Genomic DNA, 24318 nt, shown 5'->3' on the forward strand with positions numbered 1-24318 from the left:
AGCGGATAAAAGGGGGAACTATATTGTAAGGCGTAATAATACCAGGAGTAGTTTGGCATCCTCGCAGTAAAGTGAAGATTACTGCGCGGATTTCGTGTGACGCTTCAAAACTGGTCCAAGATTTTTTTTTGCGTTGTATTTTTGATGCGTTTTTCTTGCTTTTTTGTTGTTGTTGTTGTTGTAGGGCTGTGCAATTAATCGAAATTCGATTACAATTTCAATTATTACACTAAACAAATTATAATAAAGTTTTTTATAATAAAAAACTTTATTATAATTTGTTTTTGTTTTTTGCAAAGCAGACTTGTATTATTTCACGGCGCTGGGATTATTTTCCCTTCGCTTATTCTAGTCCTTTTTTTGTTTATGTGGTAACAATTGTGATCAGATGTATAAAGCTACTAGCCTGGCTACCACCAGACTAAAATCACAAGTGATATTTAGTCTGGACACCAATTCATTTTCTCGTAGGAGAGGTGTGGTTTACGATCGTCCATACTCGTTTATTGGGCGATACGAAAAAAAAAAAAAAAAAGTCTCATGCGTCTGCACGTAGCCCCAGCCAATCATATCATCGTATGAGATGACGTATGACGCACCCGCTGTAAACTTTTGAGATAAATTATTTAGAACAAGGTCTAAAGCTTGATCGAACAATAGCATTGTGTCTGCTGCTTCATGTTGGATCCGTAAATAAACTACAAGCTTCCATATATCGAATAGCGCGTCATCGTCTTGCCGTCCCTCCTCGCTCTGTGATTGGTTCCCAAATCCACGCGAAAATTTGGGCCATGGTCCCCAGGCTGTTGTGCAGTTCGAAATAATTCGAGCGCTCACAGCAGCCAGGTTAGCCAGGTTATAAAGCTACTGTATTTTCCGGACTACAAGACTATAAGTACAAGTAGGGCTGTGCAATTAATCAAAATTCGATTACGATTTCGATTACAACAGTAAACGATTACAAAATTAGCATAATCGCAAAAAATCGATTATAATTTTTCCCCCCAAAAAAATCTTTTTTTTTTTTCATTTTTTTTTTTCCAAATTTAAAAAAAAAAAAATTCTTTGGCCCCTTTTTTTTTTTTTTGCAAAGCAGGCTTGATTTATTTCACGGCGCTGGGATTAGTTCCCTTCACATTTCTCGTGCCGTGGCTCGTGCTTTTGCCTGACATGAAAACAAACGGCGCTGTGTGATGATGTCATCAGGCCGCGCTGCTCAGTTTACTTGCGCAGGTGTGAGGGCTGGCCAGCAGGGGGCAGGTGTGAGGGCAGCAGGGGGCAGGTGTGAGGGCAGCAGGGGGCAGGTGTGAGGGCTGGCCAGCAGGGGGCAGGTGTGAGGGCTGGCCAGCAGGGGGCAGGTGTGAGGGCTGGACAGCAGGGGGCAGGTGTGAGGGCTGGACAGCAGGGGGCAGGTGTGAGGGCCGGCCAGCAGGGGGCAGGTGTGAGGGCTGGCCAGCAGGGGGCAGGTGTGAGGGCTGGCCAGCAGGGGGCAGGTGTGAGGGCTGGACAGCAGGGGGCAGGTGTGAGGGCTGGACAGCAGGGGGCAGGTGTGAGGGCCGGCCAGCAGGGGGCAGGTGTGAGGGCTGGCCAGCAGGGGGCAGGTGTGAGGGCAGCAGGGGGCAGGTGTGAGGGCCGGCCAGCAGGGGGCAGGTGTGAGGGCAGCAGGGGGCAGGTGTGAGGGCAGCAGGGGGCAGGTGTGAGGGCCGGCCAGCAGGGGGCAGGTGTGAGGGCTGGCCAGCAGGGGGCAGGAGTGAAACAGAGACCTCTCTTTAATCGAGGCAAACTTGAAATCATTTGTACTTTTATGCCTGTTCAGCAAACAGAGAATATTCAGCATGTTTTTTTTTAATTAATAAATATAAAATTAAAATAAAGACTTTTTTTTAAAGGGAACAAATAATGGTTTGAATAATTGTGATTTCAATTATGACAAAAATAATCGTGATTATTCTTTTTTCAATAATTGAGCAGCCATGTGGTTTTTTTTCATCACTTTTTGACGCCATCTTTTGTTGCATGTACATCCTAACTTATGTCTCGTTTTTGTTGCTATTTTGATTCTAGAAGCTTTTAGATTTGGGTCAAACCGAACTGGAGAAAATGTGCTCGGTTCAAGTGGGGGTTAAAAGGTTAATTGTGTCTAAACCAGAAACAGTTAAACGATCCCGATCTCATCATGGTTTTGTTTCAGGCCCTGGACGCCGAGCTGCCGGTCATGGAGCCGTACTTCGCCCGTAACCCGGACCTGAGTGAGTCCCGCTCGGGCCTGAGGGTCACCTGGCTGGGACACGCCACGGTCCTGGTGGAGATGGACGGGCTCAACATTTTAACCGACCCCATTTTCAGCCAGAGAGCGTCGCCTCTGCAGTTTATGGGCCCGAAGAGGTACCGAGGCCCCCCCTGCACCGTGGAACAGGTGGGAGTTTGAGTCAAGGTCGGCCCACACGACACGACTTTTACGCCCGATTTCGCACTAGTGTCGCTCTAGAGTCGCGTCGAGTCGAAGGCGGTCACACAGAGTCGGGTCGTGTAGTGTGGGCGGTAGAGAGAAACGTGGGTGATTTTACCGACACAAATGTGAATGACAGAGTGATATAAAGACAGGAAAACACGGCCGCGCCTCCTTTTTTCACTTCTCTGTTAACCTCTTACCACCCGCCAAAACCACATGCATTCTCTCCTCTTAGCCATTGTCGTCACTTTTTTCTGCTGGATTTTTGTCATTTTTCTGTTGGATTTTTGTCTTTTTTTTGCTGGATTTTTGTCATTTTTTTCTTGATTTTTGTCTTTTTTCTGTTGGATTTTTGTCCCTTTTTTGCTGGATTTTGTCACTTTTTTTGCTGGATTTTTGTCATTTTTTGCTGGATTTTTGTCATTTTTTGCTGGATTTTTGTCATTTTTTGCTGGATTTTTGTCATTTTTTTGCTGGATTTTTGTCATTTTTTGCTGGATTTTTGTCATTTTTTGCTGGATTTTTGTCATTTTTTGCTGGATTTTTGTCACTTTTTTGCTGGATTTTGTCACTTTTTTGCTGGATTTTTGTCATTTTTTGCTGGATTTTTGTCATTTTTTTGCTGGATTTTTGTCACTTTTTTGCTGGATTTTTGTCATTTTTTGCTGGATTTTTGTCATTTTTTTGCTGGATTTTTGTCTTTTTTTGCTGGATTTTTGTCATTTTTTTTGCTGGATTTTTGTCACTTTTTTGCTGGATTTTGTCACTTTTTTGCTGGATTTTTGTCATTTTTTGCTGGATTTTTGTCATTTTTTGCTGGATTTTTGTCATTTTTTGCTGGATTTTTGTCATTTTTTGCTGGATTTTTGTCATTTTTTTGCTGGATTTTTGTCATTTTTTTTGCTGGATTTTTGTCACTTTTTTGCTGGATTTTTGTCATTTTTTTGCTGGATTTTTGTCATTTTTTTTGCTGGATTTTTGTCATTTTTTTGCTGGATTTTTGTCATTTTTTTGCTGGATTTTTGTCACTTTTTTGCTGGATTTTTGTCACTTTTTTGCTGGATTTTTGTCATTTTTTTGCTGGATTTTTGTCATTTTTTTTGCTGGATTTTTGTCATTTTTTTGCTGGATTTTTGTCATTTTTTTGCTGGATTTTTGTCATTTTTTTGCTGGATTTTTTTTTCTTTTTTTATCGCTGTTTTGAAGAAGCTTTTACATTTGGAGAACTTGGAGAACATTTCACGGCCACAGCCCCACACACGAAACAGCACAACTTTATATCACCAAAAGTTCACCATGACCACCTTTTCCAGCTACATTTCAACCACGAACAGAGTTTAGCGGCACTCAGGGGCGTAGCACCAAATTCTGGGCCCTGGGTACAAACTATCTTGGTGGACCTCCCCCCATTTGAAATTCACATTTCATATTCTATGTTCTTTGACCACATAACAGTGGTTTAGTGGTTTGACAGTGCAGTTAATTTATATTCTATTATAACTTTATTATATATACCTTAACTAAGTGAAAAAATGGGTTGGCCAAAAAAGTGCTTCATATACAAACACAGATCCAATACAATGGTACTGAGGTCATGGTTTGTTTGTTTGTTTATTTGTTTGTTTGTTTGTTTCAAGTCCATGTTTGACTTGAAATTTCATCTGATTTGGATTCAGTTACAGAAATTGAATAACCTTTAATCCTGTAATGACATAGATATTTAGATTAGGGTGGAATATTCTACTTTAATTGGGCCAATTGAAATGGCTAGTTTTAGGTAGAGCATAATGATTATTAGCATCACATTAAACAGGACGACTGAACTAGGGACAGAGGATATTTGTGCTGAGAATAACACATGTGTGACTTTAAAACAGGCATTAAAATGCTATTTTACAAAAAATGATGAAACTATGATGTCTCTGTGGCCACAGGCCTGAACAAAACACTCAAGGGCTTCAGTCAGATTTAGTCTCACATATTTGAAGCCTTTACCTTTAAGTGTGTAGTCAGTAAATTGTTGTTGTATAAAGTTGCGTTGGAATCGACTAAATGGCTCGAGCTGCACCTTTCACTAGAACCAGGTTAACTCGTCTCCAAAGCTGCGCATTTATAATGCGTGAATCCAAATGCGCGCGGCTAATTAGCATCATTAATTTGGCGAAAACAGCGTGCGCGACCTGTGGCTTTTGTCACTGTGTTGGCCTGAGGCTCAATTATAATAAACATGAGGAAAGAGAAACTTTAGAGGTTAAAACGAGGAGAGAAGCAGCTCTGTCTCTGCACCTGCACTATCCTCGTCTCAGCGCAGGCAGAGGCAGGACTCACCTCACCTCATGTTTAAGTGTCATTTATGACAGAAAGTTTCCTCTCAGCTCCGCTAGAACAGGCTAGTGTTAAATAAAAGCACATTAGAGCGAGGCCAGACTAATATCTGTCTTTCCTCATAGCTCTGTGTCATTACATCACAGAGTCCACCTCATCAAAGTCACTGCTGAGCTGAAGCGCACGGTGCTGGACACCGGTGTGTGGGCTGAACCATTTGGCACATTTTTAAACGGGTGTCAGGGCCCTGAGATATTATCCATCATTATTGTTTGTGCAAAATTCTGGATAGCTACCATTGTATTTTAGCCCCCGTTGTTTAGTTCTTATAGTATCAATTATGAAGAAACTTAGAAAGTACAGTACATAACGCTTTTTGCAGCATTATTGAGGGCCCCTACCCTGCTCTGGGCCCTGGGTACTCAGTACCCTTTACCCCCCCAGTCCGACGCCCCTGGCGGCACTTACTGAGTTTGGAGACGAACTGTTTAGCTTCACCTCACTGCTAACGGCGGCTAGCCTCCCCGCTGTCTCCTCCATCTCGTCTCCTTTTCTTATTAAATCCACTGAAACACGTCCCGCTTCTTCCTGTCGCCGACTTTTATCTCCATGTGACAGAACTATAGCCCAGTTGAAGCTTGGTAGTAGCAGTAAGCTAGCGCTGCGGTGTTGTGACATTGTTGACACCGTTGACCAATCGGGACACACACGTTATCCCGCGCTCACAAACACAGGCCTGTCTTTGCTGATCTGGGGTCAGTTTTGAAGCCGTAGAGACGACAGACGCGCTGTGTTATAAAACATCAACTGTTTGTCAGAATCGTGAGTCGCTCTGACGATTCTCAGTCGTTAAGTGTGAACCCCCAGACGTTCTATAATCGACCTGAATCCAGTCGTGTAGTGTGGACCCCCCATTCTATATGAAATCGTTTACAACTAGAAAAGTCGTGTAGTGTGTGCTGAGCTTCAGTTGTAGTTTTTCCTTTCTCAGACTATGATTTGATTCTTGTGACCTCCTCAGTTGCCCAGAATAGACGCCGTGGTCATCAGTCATTCTCACTACGACCATCTGGATGCTGGATCTGTGGCCAGCCTGAACGCTCGCTTCGGGGGGGAGCTGCGCTGGTGAGTAAAGCGGTAACGTCTCACGCCTCAGTACGAAGAGCTAACCCGATGCTTTTGCAGGTTTGTCCCGCTGGGCCTGATGGACTGGCTGGCTAAGATGGGCTGTGAGAACGTGATGGAGCTGGACTGGTGGGAGGAGAACTGTGTCCCGTCGCATGATGAGGTCACCTTTGTGTGCACGCCCTCGCAGCACTGGAGCAAACGCACGGCGCTCGACGACAACAAGGTCAGTGACGGTTTTCCACATCGTTACCAAGAAAGTGCCGGTGATGTCTTCGTTTAGAGTCTTTGTAACGAGATCGGGTAATAAGTGTAAGGGAGTGAGTACCGTGTTTTCCGGACTATAAGTTGCTCCTTGTGAATAGGCGTGCGGTTTGCTAACGTAGCACATTGATGGTTAGCTACATGAAGCATAAACAACGAGCTATACAGGTGTCTGGTATGTTAACATCACATATTATACGGCTCTTCACAACGCAAGTAGAAGCTCCATTGAGTTGAATGGGATTTTCCAACGTTCTACCGGTCATTATTTTCTGATAAAGGACCTCTGAAAAAAATGATGACGCTGCCAATGGTAACGGAGTTCGTGCTTGTAATAGAGGTCTTTCATATCATTCCGCACGTAGTAGTCGAGGACACGATCTCTGTCCTCGACTACTACTACTCGCCAGTGTTAATTCCGTCGACTAAAATATTTAGTCTTAATTTTAGTCAAAGTGATATTTTTGTGACTAAAATTGGACTAAAACTAAATTAAAAGTTTCTCATGAGACTAAAACTGTGACTAAAATGTCCAGATATTTGAGTCGACTAAAATCAGACTAAATAAAAATGAAAAGGAGAGACTAAAATCATCCAAACTTGTATTGAGCGTCTGAAAGAGCCTCAGATCATGTTTAAAGGATCAGCTCTGAGCTTTGTTCATGTGGAGCAGAAACATGAAGCAGAGGAACAACATTAAATATGATTAAAATGAAGATTATCAATGCAAAGTCCACTCAATTAGTCTTAAACTTAGTCGACTAAAACTAGACTAAAATTACATTACATTTTAGTCAAAAGACTAAAACTAAAATAAAATATGTTGTCAAAATTAACACTGCTACTCGAGGAGTTAACGTGAGTCCGACTTTCAGAGAGAGAGAGAGCGATTCACCACCATTCCTCCTCTCCATCTGCACCTTCAACTAAGTAGCAAGGCTAGCAATAAGTAGCTAGCCTTGCTGGTACTAGCCTCGCCACACTGCCTGGAATCACAACAGACATTGCCAAGCAACATGCAAACTTTTCGGATCTATTTGCCGCAGAAATCATTAAATAAACCTTTCGGCTAGGGCTGCTCGATTATTGAAAAAATAATAATCACGATTATTTTTGTCATAATTGAAATCACGATTATTCAAACGATTATTTGTTGCCTTTAAAAAAAATCCATCAAAAAAGTGACAAAAATCCATCAAAAAAATGACAAAAATCCAGCAGAAAAAAGACAAAAATCCAGCAAAAAAGTGACAAAAATCCAGCAAAAAAGTGACAAAAATCCAGCAAAAAAAGACAAAAATCCAGCAAAAAAGTGACAAAAATCCAGCAAAAAAGTGACAAAAATCCAGCAAAAAAGTGACAAAAATCCAGCAAAAAAGTGACAAAAATCCAGCAAAAAAGTGACAAAAATCCAGCAAAAAAAGACAAAAATCCAGCAAAAAAGTGACAAAAATCCAGCAAAAAAAGACAAAAATCCAGCAAAAAAGTGACAAAAATCCAGCAAAAAAAGACAAAAATCCATCAAAAAAAAAAGACAAAAATCCATCAAAAAAAAGACAAAAATCCACCAAAAAAAAGACAAAAATCCATCAAAAAAAAAGACAAAAATCCACCAAAAAAAAGACAAAAATCCATCAAAAAAAGTGACAAAAATTCATCAAAATAAGACAAAAATTCATCAAAATAAGACAAAAATCCATCAAAATAAGACAAAAATCCAGCAAAAAAAGTGACAAAAATCCAAAAATTAAAAATGTGAAATTTTTTTTGAAAAAAATAAAAATAAAGAAGAAAAAAATAATTATAATCGATTTTTTGCGATTATGCTAATTTGGTAATCGTTTACTGTTGTAATCGAAATCGTAATCGAATTTCGATTAATTGCACTGCCCTACTTTCGGCCTTCATAAAAGTGTATGAACATGTGTGTGTTCAGTTGGCAAATGGCCGTATAATAAGCGGGATCATGTATAGAACGCTGGTCATTATCGGGAAAATAAGCACCTTCAGGGCGAACCGGTTTCGCCCTGAAGGTGCTTATTTTCCCGATGCATAAAGAGTTTTGATAACTATAGCATAAAGAACAAACCAAACTCTCAATCTCGCTCCAGATCACTAAATCTATTGAAATCTTCATCCTCGGTGTCACTTCTGAACAATCGCCATGGCAACGACCTGGACAAGGAGGCGTAACTGCACCGTCGACAAGCCTCTCCCGGCAGCTCGTTTTTCAAGCTCTCATTTGCAAACTCGTTCCTCTGTCCTGCCCTGGTCAGCTCCGCCTCCTTGTGAGAGACTCTTGGTGCCTTTTCAGTGTTTCAGAAGAAGAATGTGTGGATTTCTGGGTCTCAAACGCCACTGAAACACCTGTAGATCATCAGCTGTAATGATGAATATTAATACTGTCATCCCTCCTCCTACACCTACACTATGATCATTAACACACACTTTGCTTTGAAGGAAGTAACGAGTCCATCTTTGTTTCAGTCTCTATGGGGCAGCTGGACTGTTCTGGGACCGGACCATCGCTTCTTCTTTGCTGGAGACACAGGTTATTGTCCCGCCTTCAAAGAGATCGGGCAGCGCTTCGGACCCTTTGACCTGGCGGCCATTCCTATCGGAGCATACATGCCCAGGTGATGAGGACGAGCTCCACCCGTGTGTAGCAGCGAAGGCGTTATTGTCATTAACCGATGTGGACGTTACAGAGATGTGATGGTGGGACAACACGTGGACCCGGCTGAAGCTGTGCTGATCCACCAGGACCTTCAGGCCAGGCAGTCGGTGGCCATTCACTGGGGAACGTTTGCACTCGCCCATGAGGTGAGCACACGCACTCAGCAGGCTCACCACTCGCCCATGAGGTGAGCACACACACTCAGCAGGCTCACCACTCGCCCATGAGGTGAGCACACGCACTCAGCAGGCTCACGTTTAAGTAATGAGTCACGGTCCAAGCTCCTTCCTAACATCCACGTGTGTTTACCTAACCCAGCAAAATACTCAACCTCTTACCACCCGCCTAAACCAAAGGCATTCTGTCCTCTTAGGTTATTATATAGGCCTGTGCAACACCTCATTTGAAAGCTCAGACCCACAAAAGTGATCTTTTTCCTCGTGTTGTTGCTGTGTTGTGTCACCTTTTGTATGTTTTTTTTTGTTTTGTTTTTTCAATTTGTCACATTTTTTTGTGTCATTTTTTGTCACATTTTGTTGAATTTGTGTCATTTCTTGTGTCATTTTTTTCCACATTTTTGGTGATTTTTTTTCACATTTTTGTTGAATTTGTGTCATTTCTTGTGTCATTTTTTGTGTCATTTTTTGTCACTTTTTTGTTGAATTTTTGTCATATTTTTGATGAATTTTTGTCATTTTTTGTGTCATTTTTTGTCACATTTTTGGTGATTTTTTTCCACATTTTTGTTGAATTTTTGCCATTTTTTGTTGAATTTTTGCCACATTTTTGGTGATTTTTTGTCACATTTTTGTTGAATTTTTGTCATTTTTTGTGTCATTTTTTGTCACATTTTTGGTGATTATTTTTTTCACATTTTTGTTGAATTTTTTTTTATTTTTTGTTGAATTTGTGTAATTTTTTGTGTAATTTTTTGTGTAATTTTGTGTAATTTTTTTGTTGAATTTGTGTCATTTTTTTTGTCATTTTTTGTGTCATTTTTTGTCACTTTTTTGTGATTTTTTTTCACATTTTTTGTTGAATTTTTGTCACATTTTTGTTGAATTTGTGTCATTTTTTGTCACATTTTTGTCACATTCTAGTAACTTTTCTGCTTTGGTTTTGTCACTTTTTTGACACCGTCTGTTGCATTTTCATCTTGTTTCTGTTGCCATTCTTGACGCTTTTTTACTAGAAGCTAAACTGGAGAAAATGTGGTTAGTTCAGGTGGTCGTTAGAGGTAAAATTCATCGTATTGGATTAAGCACAATGGCGGATAACATGGCCCCTGTGTTCGTCCCCTCCTGCAGGAAACATCAGAGGATTCCATTACACAGTCAGTATAACGTCTGCTTCGTTTTGTGTGTGTTTGCAGTATTACCTGGAGCCGCCGGTTCTTCTCAGAGAAGCCCTGGAGCAGAAAGGCCTCAAACCCGAGTCTTTCTTTGTCCTGAATCACGGAGAGTCGCGCCTCGTGTCCCATGGCCGTGGAGACATCTTCGACTGAGCTCGCCGTCTCAAACACAAAACAAATAATAATACTGAGAAAACGTGAGCGCAGTGGCCTGTAGTGTTATATAAACCATTGTGCATCTGAATCATAATCATCCATGAATCTGTCCCCATGAACCAAACACTGATCAGCACAAATGAACTTAGGTTTAATTATTTTTTTCCCACTGTAGTTTTCAGAAGTGCCATTATTCAGTGACTCTGGGATTATTTTAGTATTTTGTTCCCTTTTTTCTGTTCTGACTGCAGTCGCGCCATTGTGATTTAACATGGCGCCATTTTGATGCTGTTGTGTGAAAGAAGAAGCAGCGGTTTAAAGGCAGAGGCGGGTAGTGCTCAAGGTACTTTTACTCAAGTACATGTAGGCCTTCTTGAATAACTCTGAAGTAACTGTACATTGGCAACTGTACTGGCCATTTTATGCTTACTACTGCCACCTCAGGTCATACATGTAACTGCAGCGTCTATATTAAGCTCGGACCCGAAGTAACAGCTTTCTGAGTGACAGGGCAGGATTTTAGAGGCAGTTGTGGTGAACAGGTCTGGGCTCATTCTACACTTTAGGACAGGGGTCACCAACGTGGTGCCCGCGGGCCCCCAGGAACTTTTTCTAAATCGTAAAACACTTCATTTTCTTGAATCTAATTCTTAAAATTACAGTTATTTCGGTTCTTGTGACTCAGTATGAGTTTAAAATAAAGCTATTTTAATATAATGTGGGGTCAATATCCTATAAGTGAACAGTGAACGTTTAAGTCTTTAGGATTTGTTTTTAACTGGTCGCCCTCGAACAACTTAATGCTCTTAAAGTCGCCCTCAGCTGAAATAAGGCTGGTGACCCCTGCGTTAGGACATGGAGGAACATGTAGGGGGAGGAAAATACATCATTTTAACATTTTTAAACCAGTATAGTCCCTTTAACTTAAACATCTACAGTCTTTTTTTTTGTTTTTTTCAAGGAAACACATTTTTTCATGTTTTATCTACTCTGAGTGCGAGGAGATCTTTTGTGAATCCATTAAACTTTATTGTCCCTCCCCAGGAAATCTGTCAACGATAAAATAAGCAAGTGCAAGTCCAGTGCAATAGTACAATAAATAAAAGAACATTTAAAACCCCCAAAACCCGACCCACCAGCCGAGCTCGGGGCAGAAAACACACAGGAGAGAAGAGAGTCTTATTAGTGATGATTCATTTAACTCTGGCAGAGGAATCGAGGCAAATCTGCTTCTTCCAACAAACATTTACTCATTTCTGGATTAAATTTGGAGAGACAGAATAATGCACTCGATGTGAGGCAGTGAAACGTTTAATGTGTATCTGTTCTGTTTTCTTTGGAGTAGGGATGGGCGGATCGATACCAAAGTATGTCGATACCAAACGGCTACTTTTTAAGTATCGATATTGGCCGAAATGTATCGATGCTAATTTGCATATGTAAAAAGAAGGCGGGGCAGCGATTATCAACCCAAAAGGATGATTTATTTCTTTGTTCGGAGCCAAAACAGTCACAACAGCAAAGGATCGAACTGAGCCAGGCTGATCGTTCTGGTTTAGGATCTGTTTGTCATTTAAGTATTAATTAAAATTTGTGTTTATGTATTTAATTTCACATTAGTATTGTCTAATTAACCAGTTAAAGTAATACAATTTGAATTGACCAGTTAATTATATAATATAACCAGTTTTAGAAATGTATATGGATTGAAATACATTCACCCATATGAAAAGACCAGTATCGGCATCGGTATCGACAAAAATGACCCCAAAAGTATCGGTATCGTATCGATTCCAAGAAATGTGGTATCGCCCATCCCTACTTTGGAGTCCCGTTATCAAACGTTTTGTCTGCCCTAAGACACAAACACAATATAAATCATATACTTAGGTACTAGAAGTGACTCTTTGGGGTTTTCTCGTAGGGCTGCTCGATTATTGAAAAAATAATAATCACGATTATTTTTGTCATAATTGAAATCACGATTATTCAAACGATTATTTGTTGCCTTTAAAAAAATCCATCAAAAAAGTGACAAAAATCCATCGAAAAAGTGACAAAAATCCATCAAAAAAAGACAAAAATCCATCAAAAAAGTGACAAAAATCCATCAAAAAATGACAAAAATCCATCAAAAAAAAAGACAAAAATCCATCAAAAAAGTGACAAAAATCCATCAAAAAAGTGACAAAAATCCATCAAAAAAGTGACAAAAATCCATCAAAAAAGTGACAAAAATCCATCAAAAAAGTGACAAAAATCCATCAAAAAAGTGACAAAAATCCATCAAAAAAGTGACAAAAATCCATCAAAAAAGTGACAAAAATCCATCACAAAAATGACAAAAATCCATCAAAAAAGTGACAAAAATCCATCAAAAAAGTGACAAAAATCCATCAAAAAAGTGACAAAAATCCATCAAAAAAGTGACAAAAATCCATCAAAAAAGTGACAAAAATCCATCAAAAAAGTGACAAAAATCCATCAAAAAAATGACCAAAATCCATCAAAAAAGTGACAAAAATCCATCAAAAAAGTGACAAAAATCCATCAAAAAAGTGACAAAAATCCATCAAAAAAGTGACAAAAATCCATCAAAAAGTGACAAAAATCCATCAAAAAAGTGACAAAAATCCATCAAAAAAGTGACAAAAATCCATCAATAAAGTGAGAAAAATCCAGCAAAAAAATGACAAAAATCCAGCAAAAAAATGACAAAAATCCATCAAAAAAGTGACAAAAATCCATCAAAAAATGACAAAAATCCATCAAAAAATGACAAAAATCCATCAAAAAAATGACAAAAATCCATCAAAAAAATGACAAAAATCCATCAAAAAAGTGACAAAAATTAAAAATTAGAAAAAAAATGTGAAAAAAAAATTGAAAAAAAAAAATTATAATCGATTTTTTGCGATTATGCTAATTTTGTAATCGTTTACTGTTGTAATCGAAATCGTAATCGAATTCCGATTAATTGCACAGCCCTATTTTCTCGTGCTTTTGGCTCGTCCACCCGCCTCTGTCCAAGTGTTTCCCTGTTTTACTCCAGAAAAATGTTCGATTGTGCAGGTCATGCCCTTCAGAATGAAACAAACAGATGTGTAGAGGCACTTTATCCACTGCTCTGTGGAGTTTGAATGTTCTCGCCGGCTCAAAATCTGATGTTTAGTTTCGTGCGTCTTTGTTTTTCTTTTCCTCTTTTGCTGCGTTTGCCAAACCCGTCTTTTACTCGTGGACTCGGCTCAGACGATTCGAACGACGGAGACGTGGAGTCATTTGTTTTTGTGTCGTCGTTTCGTGCGGAGGTCGAGCTGGGTTTGACCTCCTGCAGCACAAACACACTTTCCTTTTGCGTCGTCCTGGTTTCAGGCTGTTTTAAAGTGTGATTATTTCTATCACTGTAAATGAACCCATAGGAATAAACGCTGTTGTTCTGATTGTGGTAAAGAGGAATGTCTGAGTTTTATTTCATTCTGTCAGTGTTTTAAAGTGTGTAACAGGTTTAGCCACACATGCATATAAGAGATGTAAACACTGCCACCTAGTGCTTGCATCGTGCATTGCGGTGTGTGGAGGGAGTGAGGAGCAAGAGGAGCAGGAGGAGCAGTGTCGAGAGAGTTCTTTTATATTAAAGCGTGGCATCAGGCTTCTTTGAGGTTCAGGACTAACTGCAGGGCCTTGACCCATCACTGTGACCCGTGTTCTCCAGTGGGACGGCCGTCTTTGTCCTGCAGGAGGCGGGTCATTGGTATAGTTTTATTTATAAGGCCATGTTTGGTCTTCTGCCCTCTTACATCTGTAGATAATCTCACAGAGGAGAGTTCAATCAATCATAAGGCTCCACATCTGGAGATGGTCCCAGATGCTCCTGCCCTCTGCTCCTGACGCCTCAGTCGAAGGAGGGGCCACATGCAGAGACACATGATGACACATAAATGATCTTAACCTTTAACCTGCATCATGTGTTTAGCCCATTATGTCATAGAAACACATGATTATTATGACCAAGACGTTTAGTTTGAATAGAAAATAATAACATGTGTAATATTGTCCATATAAACCACAGGCATCAGAGGAAATGCTTTACAACAGTTTATTTCAGATTGTATTGATATAATGATGATAATTATTAACAAATACTACTGGATATGACGTAGCAGACGCTTCAGCCAATCAGAGCCAGGCTCACCTGCACAAACGCCCTCGAGCTGATTCACGTGTTTTCATTGGACAGAGCGGGTGTCCGTCAAATCTAGTTCAAAAACCCGCGAGCTAAACACAGCTGTGATGTTGTACATGTTTTATCTGCGGAGAAATGAAGGAGCTCAGTTTGATCAGGACGTTTGGAGCAGGTTCTCCAGAGGAACTCAGACAGAGACCAGGACTTTGTGGAGAACAGCAGCGGAGCCGAGGCCAGACTTTGTTTCCCCACATCAGACGCTCTGGAACCCGGGGCGGATCCGAGTCTCGCCGCGGTCACCGGAACAACCGGACGTACGGGAGACACGGAGTCTGAGACACGAGGACGTTTGAGGACAGAGATGGAAGTGACAGGAGAGTTTATGGAGCTGGAGGAGAAGACACGAACACATCAGTGGTGAGTTGTGCTTTGGTGTCGCTGTTGTTGTGAGTAAAATGGTGATAACCTATAGCCATATCATATCAATCATATCATAAATCATAAATCATAAATCATAAATCAAATCAAATCAAATCAAATCGAAAAGAAAAGAAAAGAAAAGAAAAGAAAAGAAAAGAAAAGAAAAGAAAAGAAAAGAAAAGAAAAGAAAAGAAAAGAAAAGAAAAGAAAAGAAAAGAAAAGAAAAGAAAAGAAAAGAAAAGAAAAGAGTGTGGGCGGGGCCGAACATCTGGGACGGCTTTACTTATTGCACGTGGGGCTAATTTTGCAAGTTTGTGATTTATTTCTTTGCGTTTGAGTTTTGGAATCGTCAAAAACATTACGTAAAATAAAGTCGTTTCTGAATCAGGTTAACTGTAATGTAATGCCCTCAGTGGGAGCCTGGGGGCGCTGTTTTAGCAAACGTCTTATATGGTCGTAATTCAGGGATAAAACAAACGACCACATGTGTCGTTTTCTGTTGGAGGAAAGTCTCTTAAAATCATAACAACACCACCCAAGAAGTGACTTCCTGTTTCGATCCAGCTCACAACATAAAAGCACCATCATATTCATCAGTTCAACTTTCTTTCTGCCTAACAATTAACAGACAAAATACTTAAATTGTGTATTTAATTATATTCTTGTAATGTTGCAAGTACCTGCTGAGCTAATCAATGAGACGAGCTGCTTTTATTTTGGCGCTGGATCGAAACCGGAAGTCACTTTTGTGATTTTTGAGTCATTTTTTCTGACGCATTATGAATGAATTTATCACACACAAATAAAGTCAAATCTAAGTCGTGTCCACATGGATGTTTTTTCACAGCAGATTGTTAAGAAGTGAAAAAACAGCAGTTGTAGCTAGCGTTAGCATGTAGCGTGATGATAACAGAAAGCATCATGTTAGCATTCTCCTCTTTTTTCATGTATTTATGGGCTGTTGAACCACTTTGCTCCTCCCCATGTCTTTGTATCTTTATTTAGTAGAAACTATATTCATAATTCAGCGTTTGTTTATGTAGTTTTTAAAGGAACAGGCCAGCGTTTTTCCACACTGAGATATGTTCTTACCTGAGCTGTGACGAGTTCTTCAGGACCTGTCTGATCTTCCCCCGTGCCTTCAGTCACGTAAATGTTGCCAGCCCATTTTCTACATAAAGTAGTTAAGCACTTTTTTATTATTGTTGGTAAATGGTTCGCTGTAAATAACAGTATTTATTTATCTTTTTGCTAATGTTAAACACTGCCTTTTTATTATAATTGAAAAACCGCTTTACCTGTTTGTTTACCCATTTTAACTTAATCCGCTATAAACTATTGTATTGTTTGTTCACAGGGGAGCTATGTTTATCTTTTTTCCTGTAATGTTTGAGCTCAAAAATAAACTTTGAAAAGACATCTGGTTCTCCCTGGTGATTCCGAGGGGGCAACGTAAACACAGCGCAGACGGCGTTAGCATTTAGCCTCTCCCTCTCTCCTCTATAGCTCCAAAACAGGTCAAGATAGAAGCTACCAAGCTCTTCCACGTTTTCCCTATTTAAATATGGTTACGTGAAGTGTTCCACTACAAAGTATAATTACACACAATTAAACTATGTGGATTTTCTAAGCGGATAAAAGGGGGAACTATATTGTAAGGCGTAATAATACCAGGAGTAGTTCGAAATTCGCGCAGTAAAGTGAAGATTACTGCGCGGATTTTTTACATTTTGTCAAATTTTGTCACATTTTTTGTCATTTTTTTTGTCAATTTTTTCGTCGATTTATTATAAATTTTTTGTCTTTTTTTTTACATTTTGTCAAATTTTGTCACATTTTTGTCATTTTTTTTTGTCATTTCTTTGTCATTTTTTTGTATTTTTTTGGTAATTTTTTGTCAATTTTTTCGGCGATTTATTATACATGTTTTGTCTTTTTTTTACATTTTTGTCAAATTTTGTCAAATTTTTGTCAAATTTTTGTCAAATTTTTGTCAAATTTTTGTCTTTTTTTTGTCAATTTTTGTAATTTTTTGTAATTTTTTGGTCAATTTTTTCGTCGATTTATTATACATTTTTTGTCTTTTTTTTACATTTTGTCACATTTTTGTCTTTTTTTTTTTAATTTTTTGTCAATTTTTGCGTCGATTTCTTATAAATGTTTTGTCTTTTTTTTACATTTTTGTCACATTTTGTCAAATTTTCTCACATAACGTAGTAATAATACCAGGAGTAATTTGGCATCCGCGCAGTAAAGTGAAGATTACTGCGCGGATTTTTTACATTCTGTCAAATTTTGTCAAATTTTGTCAATTTTTTTGTCATTTTTTTTTGTCATTTTTGTCAAATTTTTGTCAGTTTTTGGTCCATTTTTTCGTCGATTTATTATAAATATTTTGTCTTTTTTTTTTACATTTTGTCACATTTTTGTCAATTTTTGTCCCATTTTGTCAAATCTTGTCACATAACGTAGTAATAATACCAGGAGTAGTTCGAAATCCGCACAGTAAAGTGAAGATTACTGCGCGGATTCCTAAAGAACTCGTCACAGCTCAGGTAAGAACATATCTCAGTGTGTAAAAACGCTGGCCTGTTCCTTTAAAAGTAGCTGTTTCTTGACATGTTTAATAAACTTCTTTGATGAAACAGAGTCCGAGATAAGACACAGCCATTAATACACGAGTCGGAGTGAAAGTAAATGACTTTATTTACACACGTTCAATCACACATCAGCTGCTTTTACAGATTAGAGGAACAATATCAGTTTAGTTTTGATTGTCTCCCTTGATTAACAAAACAAAACGACGATTTCTACAACGAGTCCATAAAACTGGACATACAAGATAAACACCATCACCAAACTCTTCCAGCTCAGACGCTTGGATTATAATGTTCACAGTTTCCCAGTCGCTTTGGAACATGTGATGATTGTGTGATGTACAGCCTTCAAAACCTTCCAAATATAAAAATGTCCGTTTGTGTCATGTGGAAGAGAGACACATTACAGGCAACACTTTATTTATTTATTCAGGTTTTGGGCCAATTCTCTTAACATATAAACTCGTGCTGCAACTAACGATTGTTTTGTAATCGATTAATCTATCGATCATTTTTACGATTCATCGATTAATCGCTTGGCTGTTAATGGTGTAGTAAAATTCTTTTTTTTTTTTATCACATTATAGCTTAAGTGGCGCTGTTTAAGGAAGTGCTGATGGAGGAAACTAAAGGGAAATGGTTTTTTTTAAGGCTCTATTCATGATATTTACATTGTACAAACCACTACAGACCCTAAATATAAAATCAAAGTAGGTTTTCATCAAAAATACTCCTTTTTTTTTGGTCATTTTTGCTCCATTTGAGTCTGTGTGAGCCACAAAACGATTAATCGATTACTAAAATAGTTGTCGACTCTTTCAATAATCGATTAGTCGTCGATTAATCGATTCAGCCTTTCAATTAGAAACCAAAAAAACCTATTTGATTCAATGTTTCTCCTCAGATGGATTTAGTAAAGCAGGTGGTAAGAGATTCACCTCCAAACCCCCAGACCGAGCACATTTTCTCCAGTTTGGCTTTACCTAAAACCTAAAAAACAACCTAAAACAAAGTACCAAAACAGCAAAACAAAAGAGGATGAAAAAAGTGAAAAAAAAAGCGACAGAAAAAACACAATAAACAAGCGACAAAAACACGATTGAAAAGCGATGACGAAGCAAAAAAAAGAGCCACGAATGAGCGGCAGAAACGTGTCAGGAAAGGGCAGCGTGACACGATTAAAAAGCGACAGAAACCAGATGAAAACACGACAAATAAAGCAGGAAAAAAGCTAAAAAAAAAACACATTTCAAACAAAGGAAAAAAAAACTGCAAAAAACAGACAAATGAGAATGTGACAAAAACAAAAAGGTCCCGATCAGTTCTGTAAGTCTTAGCTTTCAAATGAAGCGTTACACTGGCCCAATACCAGTAACGCTTATAACGCCAGATATATTCAAGTTTTGATGCTGTTGGTCCAGGGACAGCAATAAACCAAGTGACTTTGTTGTTTCAGCTCAAATAAATGATTTTTTTCCCCCCATTTTTGCCCCAATGTTTTTTTCTTACTCAATGTATGGCCTTTTTTTTTTTGTCCCAATTTTTTCTCGTTTTCCCAATTTTTTTTCCAAATTTTAGCAAATGTGTCATTTCTAATATTTTTTCCCCAAATGTTTTCAAACTAAATTTATTACACATTTTTTGCTAAATTTTTCCATATATTTTCCCCTATTTCTTCTTCTATTTTTATTTTTATTTTCCAATTTTTTCCCAATTTTTAAATATTTTTTTTCCTTATTTTTTGCCACAAATTGTCCCAATTTTCTCCCATTTTATTCTCGTTTTCCCAATTTTTTCCTAATTTTTGTAAATTCATTTCTAGTATTTTTTTCCCCCATTTTTTTAAACTAAATTTATTACAATTTTTTGCTAAATTTTTCCACATATTTTCCCCAATTTCTTCTTCTTCTTTTTTTTATTTTTTTTTTCAATTTCCCCCAATTTATTTTCCAATATTTTCCCAATTTTTTCCCAATTTTTAAATATTTTTTTTCCTTATTTTTTGCCACAAATTGTCCCAATTTTCTCCCATTTTCCCCAAATTACTCCCAATTTTTCACACATTTCCCGACATTGGAGGTTGAGCCGATATTGTAAATGTGCAGATCTAAAAACAAACATTATTGTCTTTGTCTGTTCTGGTTCTAGAAAACAAGTATTTGATTATAGGTATAGTTATAGTTATAGTTATAGTTATAGTTATAGGTATAGGTATTGGCCAGTACTTGTCTTCAGTCTCGTGTAGAAATTGAGAGAATCCGTCTTCATTTACTTCCACAGTCGTAAATTCAACATTTATTTTTAACTTCAATATGCAAGAATTTAATAAACACTTTGGATGAAGAGGATGAAGAGTGTTTTGTTGTATATTACAGGGGTCTTTCCACTTAAGCTGTTTATTTTCCTTTTTATTGAGTTTTTTATTGAGTAAGCTTCAGTCGAGAAGCTGTTAGATTAGGGTAAAGCCGGACTAGAGGGAATGCACTTGTTAAGGCTGATCAGTGAAATGTGCCAAAGCGACTGAGAAAAACTGTAAATATGTTTCATGCTTTGCTCACTCCCTGTTGTGGCCAGCAGGGGGCACACGTCATCAGCAGCACTTCAGCCCCTGTTTCTGATGCACTGCCTGGTCTGAGCAAAGGCTGTTGGCACAGAAAGGCAGGCACCTCCCTCTGTCAGTCTGTCCCAGGGCAGGTATGAATTGTGACATGAAAAATGAATAGGGCTGGAACCGTTAGATAACACCAGTTTGGAATCGAAAAAAACGTTTAGGTTCTACTGGTGTCGAGAAAATGAAAGTATTGAAAGCAGGAACCGAAAAGAAATATAAATCTTTATATTCAAGTTTTGATGCTGTTGGTCCAGGGGCAGCGATAAACCAAGTGACTTTGTTGTTTCAGCTCAAATAAAAGATTTTTTTCCCCCCATTTTTGCCCCAATTTTCTTTAATCTTACTCAATGTATTGCCATTTTTTTTTTTCTTGTCCCAATTTTTTCTCGTTTTCCCAATTTTTTCCTAATTTTTGCAAATGTTTAATTTTTAATATTTGTTTTTCCCCAATTTTTTTAAACTAAATTTATTACAATTTTTTTGCTAAATTTTTCCATATATTTTCCCCAATTTCTTCTATTTTTTTTTTTTTTTTTTCAATTTCCTCCAATTTATTTTCCAATTTTTTCCCAATTTTTAAATATTTTTTTCCTTATTTTTTGCCACAAATTGTGCCAATTTTCTCCCATTTTCCCCAAATTACTCCCAATTTTTCACACATTTCCCGACATTGGAGGTTAAGCCGATATTGTAAATGTGCAGATCTTCCAAACATTATTGTCTTTGTCTATTCTGGTTCTAGAAAACAAGTATTTGATTATAGGTATAGGCAGTGTTCATTTTGACAACATATTTTATTTTAGTTTTAGTCTTTTGACTAAAATGTAATGTCATTTTAGTCGAGATTTAGTCGAAAAAATCATATAAATTTTAGTCTAGTTTTAGTCGACTAAAATTTAAGACAAACTTAGTGGACTTTGCTTTGATAATATTCATTATAATCATATTTAAAGCTGGGGTACCTGACTTTTTGTTGTTGAAAAGTAAATTTGTTTTTACCACCTCAGGGTGAGTTATAAACAAAAAAAGACAAAAAAGTGACAAAAAAGTGACAAAAAAATGACAAAAAATAGACAAAAAAATGACAAAAAAATGACAAAAAAAAGACTAAAAAGTGACAAAAAAGCGACAAAAAAGCGACAAAAAAGCGACAAAAAAAGTGACAAAAAATGACAAAAAAATGACAAAAAAATGACAAAAAAATGACTAAAAAATGACTAAAAAATGACAAAAAAGTGACAAAAAAGCGACAAAAAAAGGACAAAAAAAAGACAAAAAAGTGACAAAAAAGTGACAAAAAAGCGACAAAAAAAGGACAAAAAAAGGACAAAAAAATGACAAAAAAGTGACAAAAAAGCGACAAAAAAAGGACAAAAAAATGACAAAAAAGTGACAAAAAAGTGACAAAAAAGTGACAAAAAAGTGACAAAAAAATGACTAAAAAATGACAAAAAAGTGACAAAAAAGCGACAAAAAAAGGACAAAAAAATGACAAAAAAGTGACAAAAAAGTGACAAAAAAATGACTAAAAAATGACTAAAAAATGACAAAAAAATGACAAAAAAAGACAAAAAAGTGACAAAAAAAAGACAAAAAAAGACAAAAAAGTGACAAAAAAATGACAAAAAAAAGACAAAAAAGTGACAAAAAACAGATATTGTTAAATTGTATTCACCTAATTTTTTATTGAGTGATGGGAGATAGAAAGACCGCTCTAAATGAGTATTTTTTAGGGGTGGTCACCACTGTTCCACTTTTCCACTGCTCAAAGCTGTGCATGGGCGAGAAACGTGCATATAAACAATTTGCTAGAACAATTTGGACGATTGTGAGTGCTAGAAATTAGTTTGGGCCAAATGAAAAAATGTCAAAGTCTGTGTGGGAAAAATCCGGTGCCGCAGCTTTAATGTTGTTTCTCTGCTTCATGTTTCTGCTCCACATGAACAAAGCTCAGAGCTGATCCTTTAAACATGATCTGAGGCTCTTTCAGACGCTCAATACAAGTTTGGATGATTTTAGTCTCTCCTTTTCATTTTTATTTAGTCTGATTTTAGTCGACTCAAATATCTGGACATTTTAGTCACAGTTTTAGTCTCATGAAAAACTTTTAATTTAGTTTTAGTCCAATTTTAGTCACAAAAATATCACTTTGACTAAAATTAAGACTAAATATTTTGAAAGTGGAGCTCTGTAAAGGATTAGCATCACTGTAAATGTGTCGTCATTATTGAAAACAGCCTGAATGTGGCCCTTCATTTAAAAGTGCAGTTCGTTTGTGCGTCTCCGTCACGCCTCACGTCACGCCTCACGTCACGCCTCACGTCACGCCTCACGTCACGCCTCACGTCACGCCTCACGCCTCACGCAGGGGCCGGACTGGGACTGAAAACCAGCCCTGGACTCTGGTCAGTCTGGCCCAAATTAGCGTAAATGTGACACTTCCACAAATACACATGTGAACCTCTGACCCCCCGCCTTCACCCAGAGCATTTTCTCCAGTTCGGCTTTGCCCAAATCTAAAAGCGAAAATCTAGAAAAGTGACGGGAACTTTTTGTCACGTTGTCGCTGCATTTTTGTCATGTTTTTGTTACTGTTTTTAATACTTTTTTGTCACTTTTTCGTTGTGTTTTTGTCTCTTGTCCAAAAGCTTCTGGGAAAAAGGTGTGAAAATAGTGACAAAACTGAGACGAAAACGATTATGAAAATGTGACAAAAAAGTGAGAAAAGTTTGACAAAAAAGTGACGAAAAATGGATGAAAAAGTGGCAAAAATGTCACAAAAATGCCCAAAAAAATTACAAACAAATTACAAAAAATATGACAAAAATGTGATAAAAATTGGATAAAAATTTGACCAAAAAATGACAAAAATTAGACAAAAAAATGACAAAAAAGTGACAAAAAAAAGTGACAAAAAAAGACAAAAAAAAGACAAAAAAAATGACAAAAAATGACAAAAAACAACAAAAAAATGACAAAAAAAGTGACAAAAATTAGATAAAAAAAGTGACAAAAAAAGACAAAAAAATGACCCAAAAAAAGACAAAAAAAAGACAAAAATATGACAAAAAATGACAAAAAAATGACAAAAATTAGACAAAAAAGACAAAAAAGTGACAAAAAAATGACAAAAAAAGTGACAAAAAAAGACAAAAAAATGACAAAAAAAGACAAAAAAGTGACAAAAAAATGACAAAAATTAGACGAAAAAATGACGAAAAAATGACAAAAAAAGACAAAAATTAGACGAAAAAATGACAAAAAAAAGAGAAAAAAGTGACTAAAAAGTGACAAAAAAGTGACAAAAAAATGAGAAAAAATGACAAAAAGATGACAAAAAAGTGACAAAAAAATGACAAAAAAGTGACAAAAAAAGACAAAAAAAAGACAAAAAAGTGACAAAAAAGTGACAAAAAAATGACAAAAAAATGACAAAAATTAGACAAAAATTAGACAAAAAAAAATGACAAAAAATGACCAAAAAATAACAAGAAAATGACAAAAAAAAGACAAAAAAGTGACAAAAAAAAATGAGTTGAATACCCAACAAAAAAATCTGATGACGTGAGGAAAAAGATCCTCTCGGTTCAGGCGGGAGTTAAGAGGTTAAGCTTTTAGATTTGGGTAAAGCTCGGTTACGCCCGGGGGTAAGGGTGAGGTAAAGTGAGAGGCCCGACCGGTGGCCCTAGAGCCAGTGGCCCCTCTGTGCTCTTCCAGAATGGACATATGGCCCGTCCGCCCCTGGCCTCACGTCACGCCTCACGTCACGCCTCACGTCACGCCTCCGTCACGCCACGCTCTGCCTGCTGCTCCCGGCGCTGCTCCCGGAACAGGCCGAGTATCTCCGGGAAAAGTCCAGGAAGATCCCGTCCGGTTCGTTCTCCGAGTCCAGGCTGTCCGGCGCCGCGTTGTCCGTCCGGGTCTCGGGGCTGGAGCTGGGGCTGGGGCCGGAGCTGGTGTCCTGGGCCAGGGCTCTGGAGGACGAGGAGGGGGAGGAGGAGGACAGGAGCGACCCCGCCCCGTGAGCGTCCTCGGCTGGGGAGGGGTCGGGCAGGAGGCTGGGCGAGGGGTCCGCCGCTCCACCGGGTATCTGGTTTAAAGGTGGATTGTCTGTCGATGAGAGCAAAGCAAGTTAATCATTATTAGTTCTTGAATAT

At 38.0% G+C, this 24318-nt stretch overlaps 2 protein-coding genes across 2 annotated transcripts in view; one reads left to right on the top strand and one right to left on the bottom strand.

Annotated features, from left to right (window-relative positions):
• napepld (N-acyl phosphatidylethanolamine phospholipase D) overlaps window positions 1-10353 on the top strand; it is a 28344-nt gene extending 17991 nt beyond the window's left edge. The window contains exons 5-10 of the mRNA XM_079552506.1: window positions 2192-2416; window positions 5799-5902; window positions 5963-6128; window positions 8654-8802; window positions 8875-8989; window positions 10216-10353. Of these exons, the coding sequence (XP_079408632.1) occupies window positions 2192-2416; window positions 5799-5902; window positions 5963-6128; window positions 8654-8802; window positions 8875-8989; window positions 10216-10347 (891 nt within the window). The 3' untranslated portion in view covers window positions 10348-10353. The remainder of the gene's footprint in view (window positions 1-2191; window positions 2417-5798; window positions 5903-5962; window positions 6129-8653; window positions 8803-8874; window positions 8990-10215) is intronic.
• A 13595-nt stretch (window positions 10354-23948) lies between these two features.
• The window catches only part of LOC306960195 (proline-rich protein 5-like), a gene marked incomplete at its 3' end in the record, with an annotated part of 59577 nt that continues 59207 nt past the window's right edge, over window positions 23949-24318 (bottom strand). The window contains exon 10 of the mRNA XM_079552560.1: window positions 23949-24271. Within this exon, the coding sequence (XP_079408686.1) occupies window positions 23949-24271 (323 nt within the window). The remainder of the gene's footprint in view (window positions 24272-24318) is intronic.

The sequence above is a fragment of the Gobius niger genome (assembly GCF_951799975.1).
Source record: "Gobius niger genome assembly, chromosome: 2".
In the NCBI taxonomy this organism is placed as follows: Eukaryota; Metazoa; Chordata; class Actinopteri; order Gobiiformes; family Gobiidae; genus Gobius; species Gobius niger.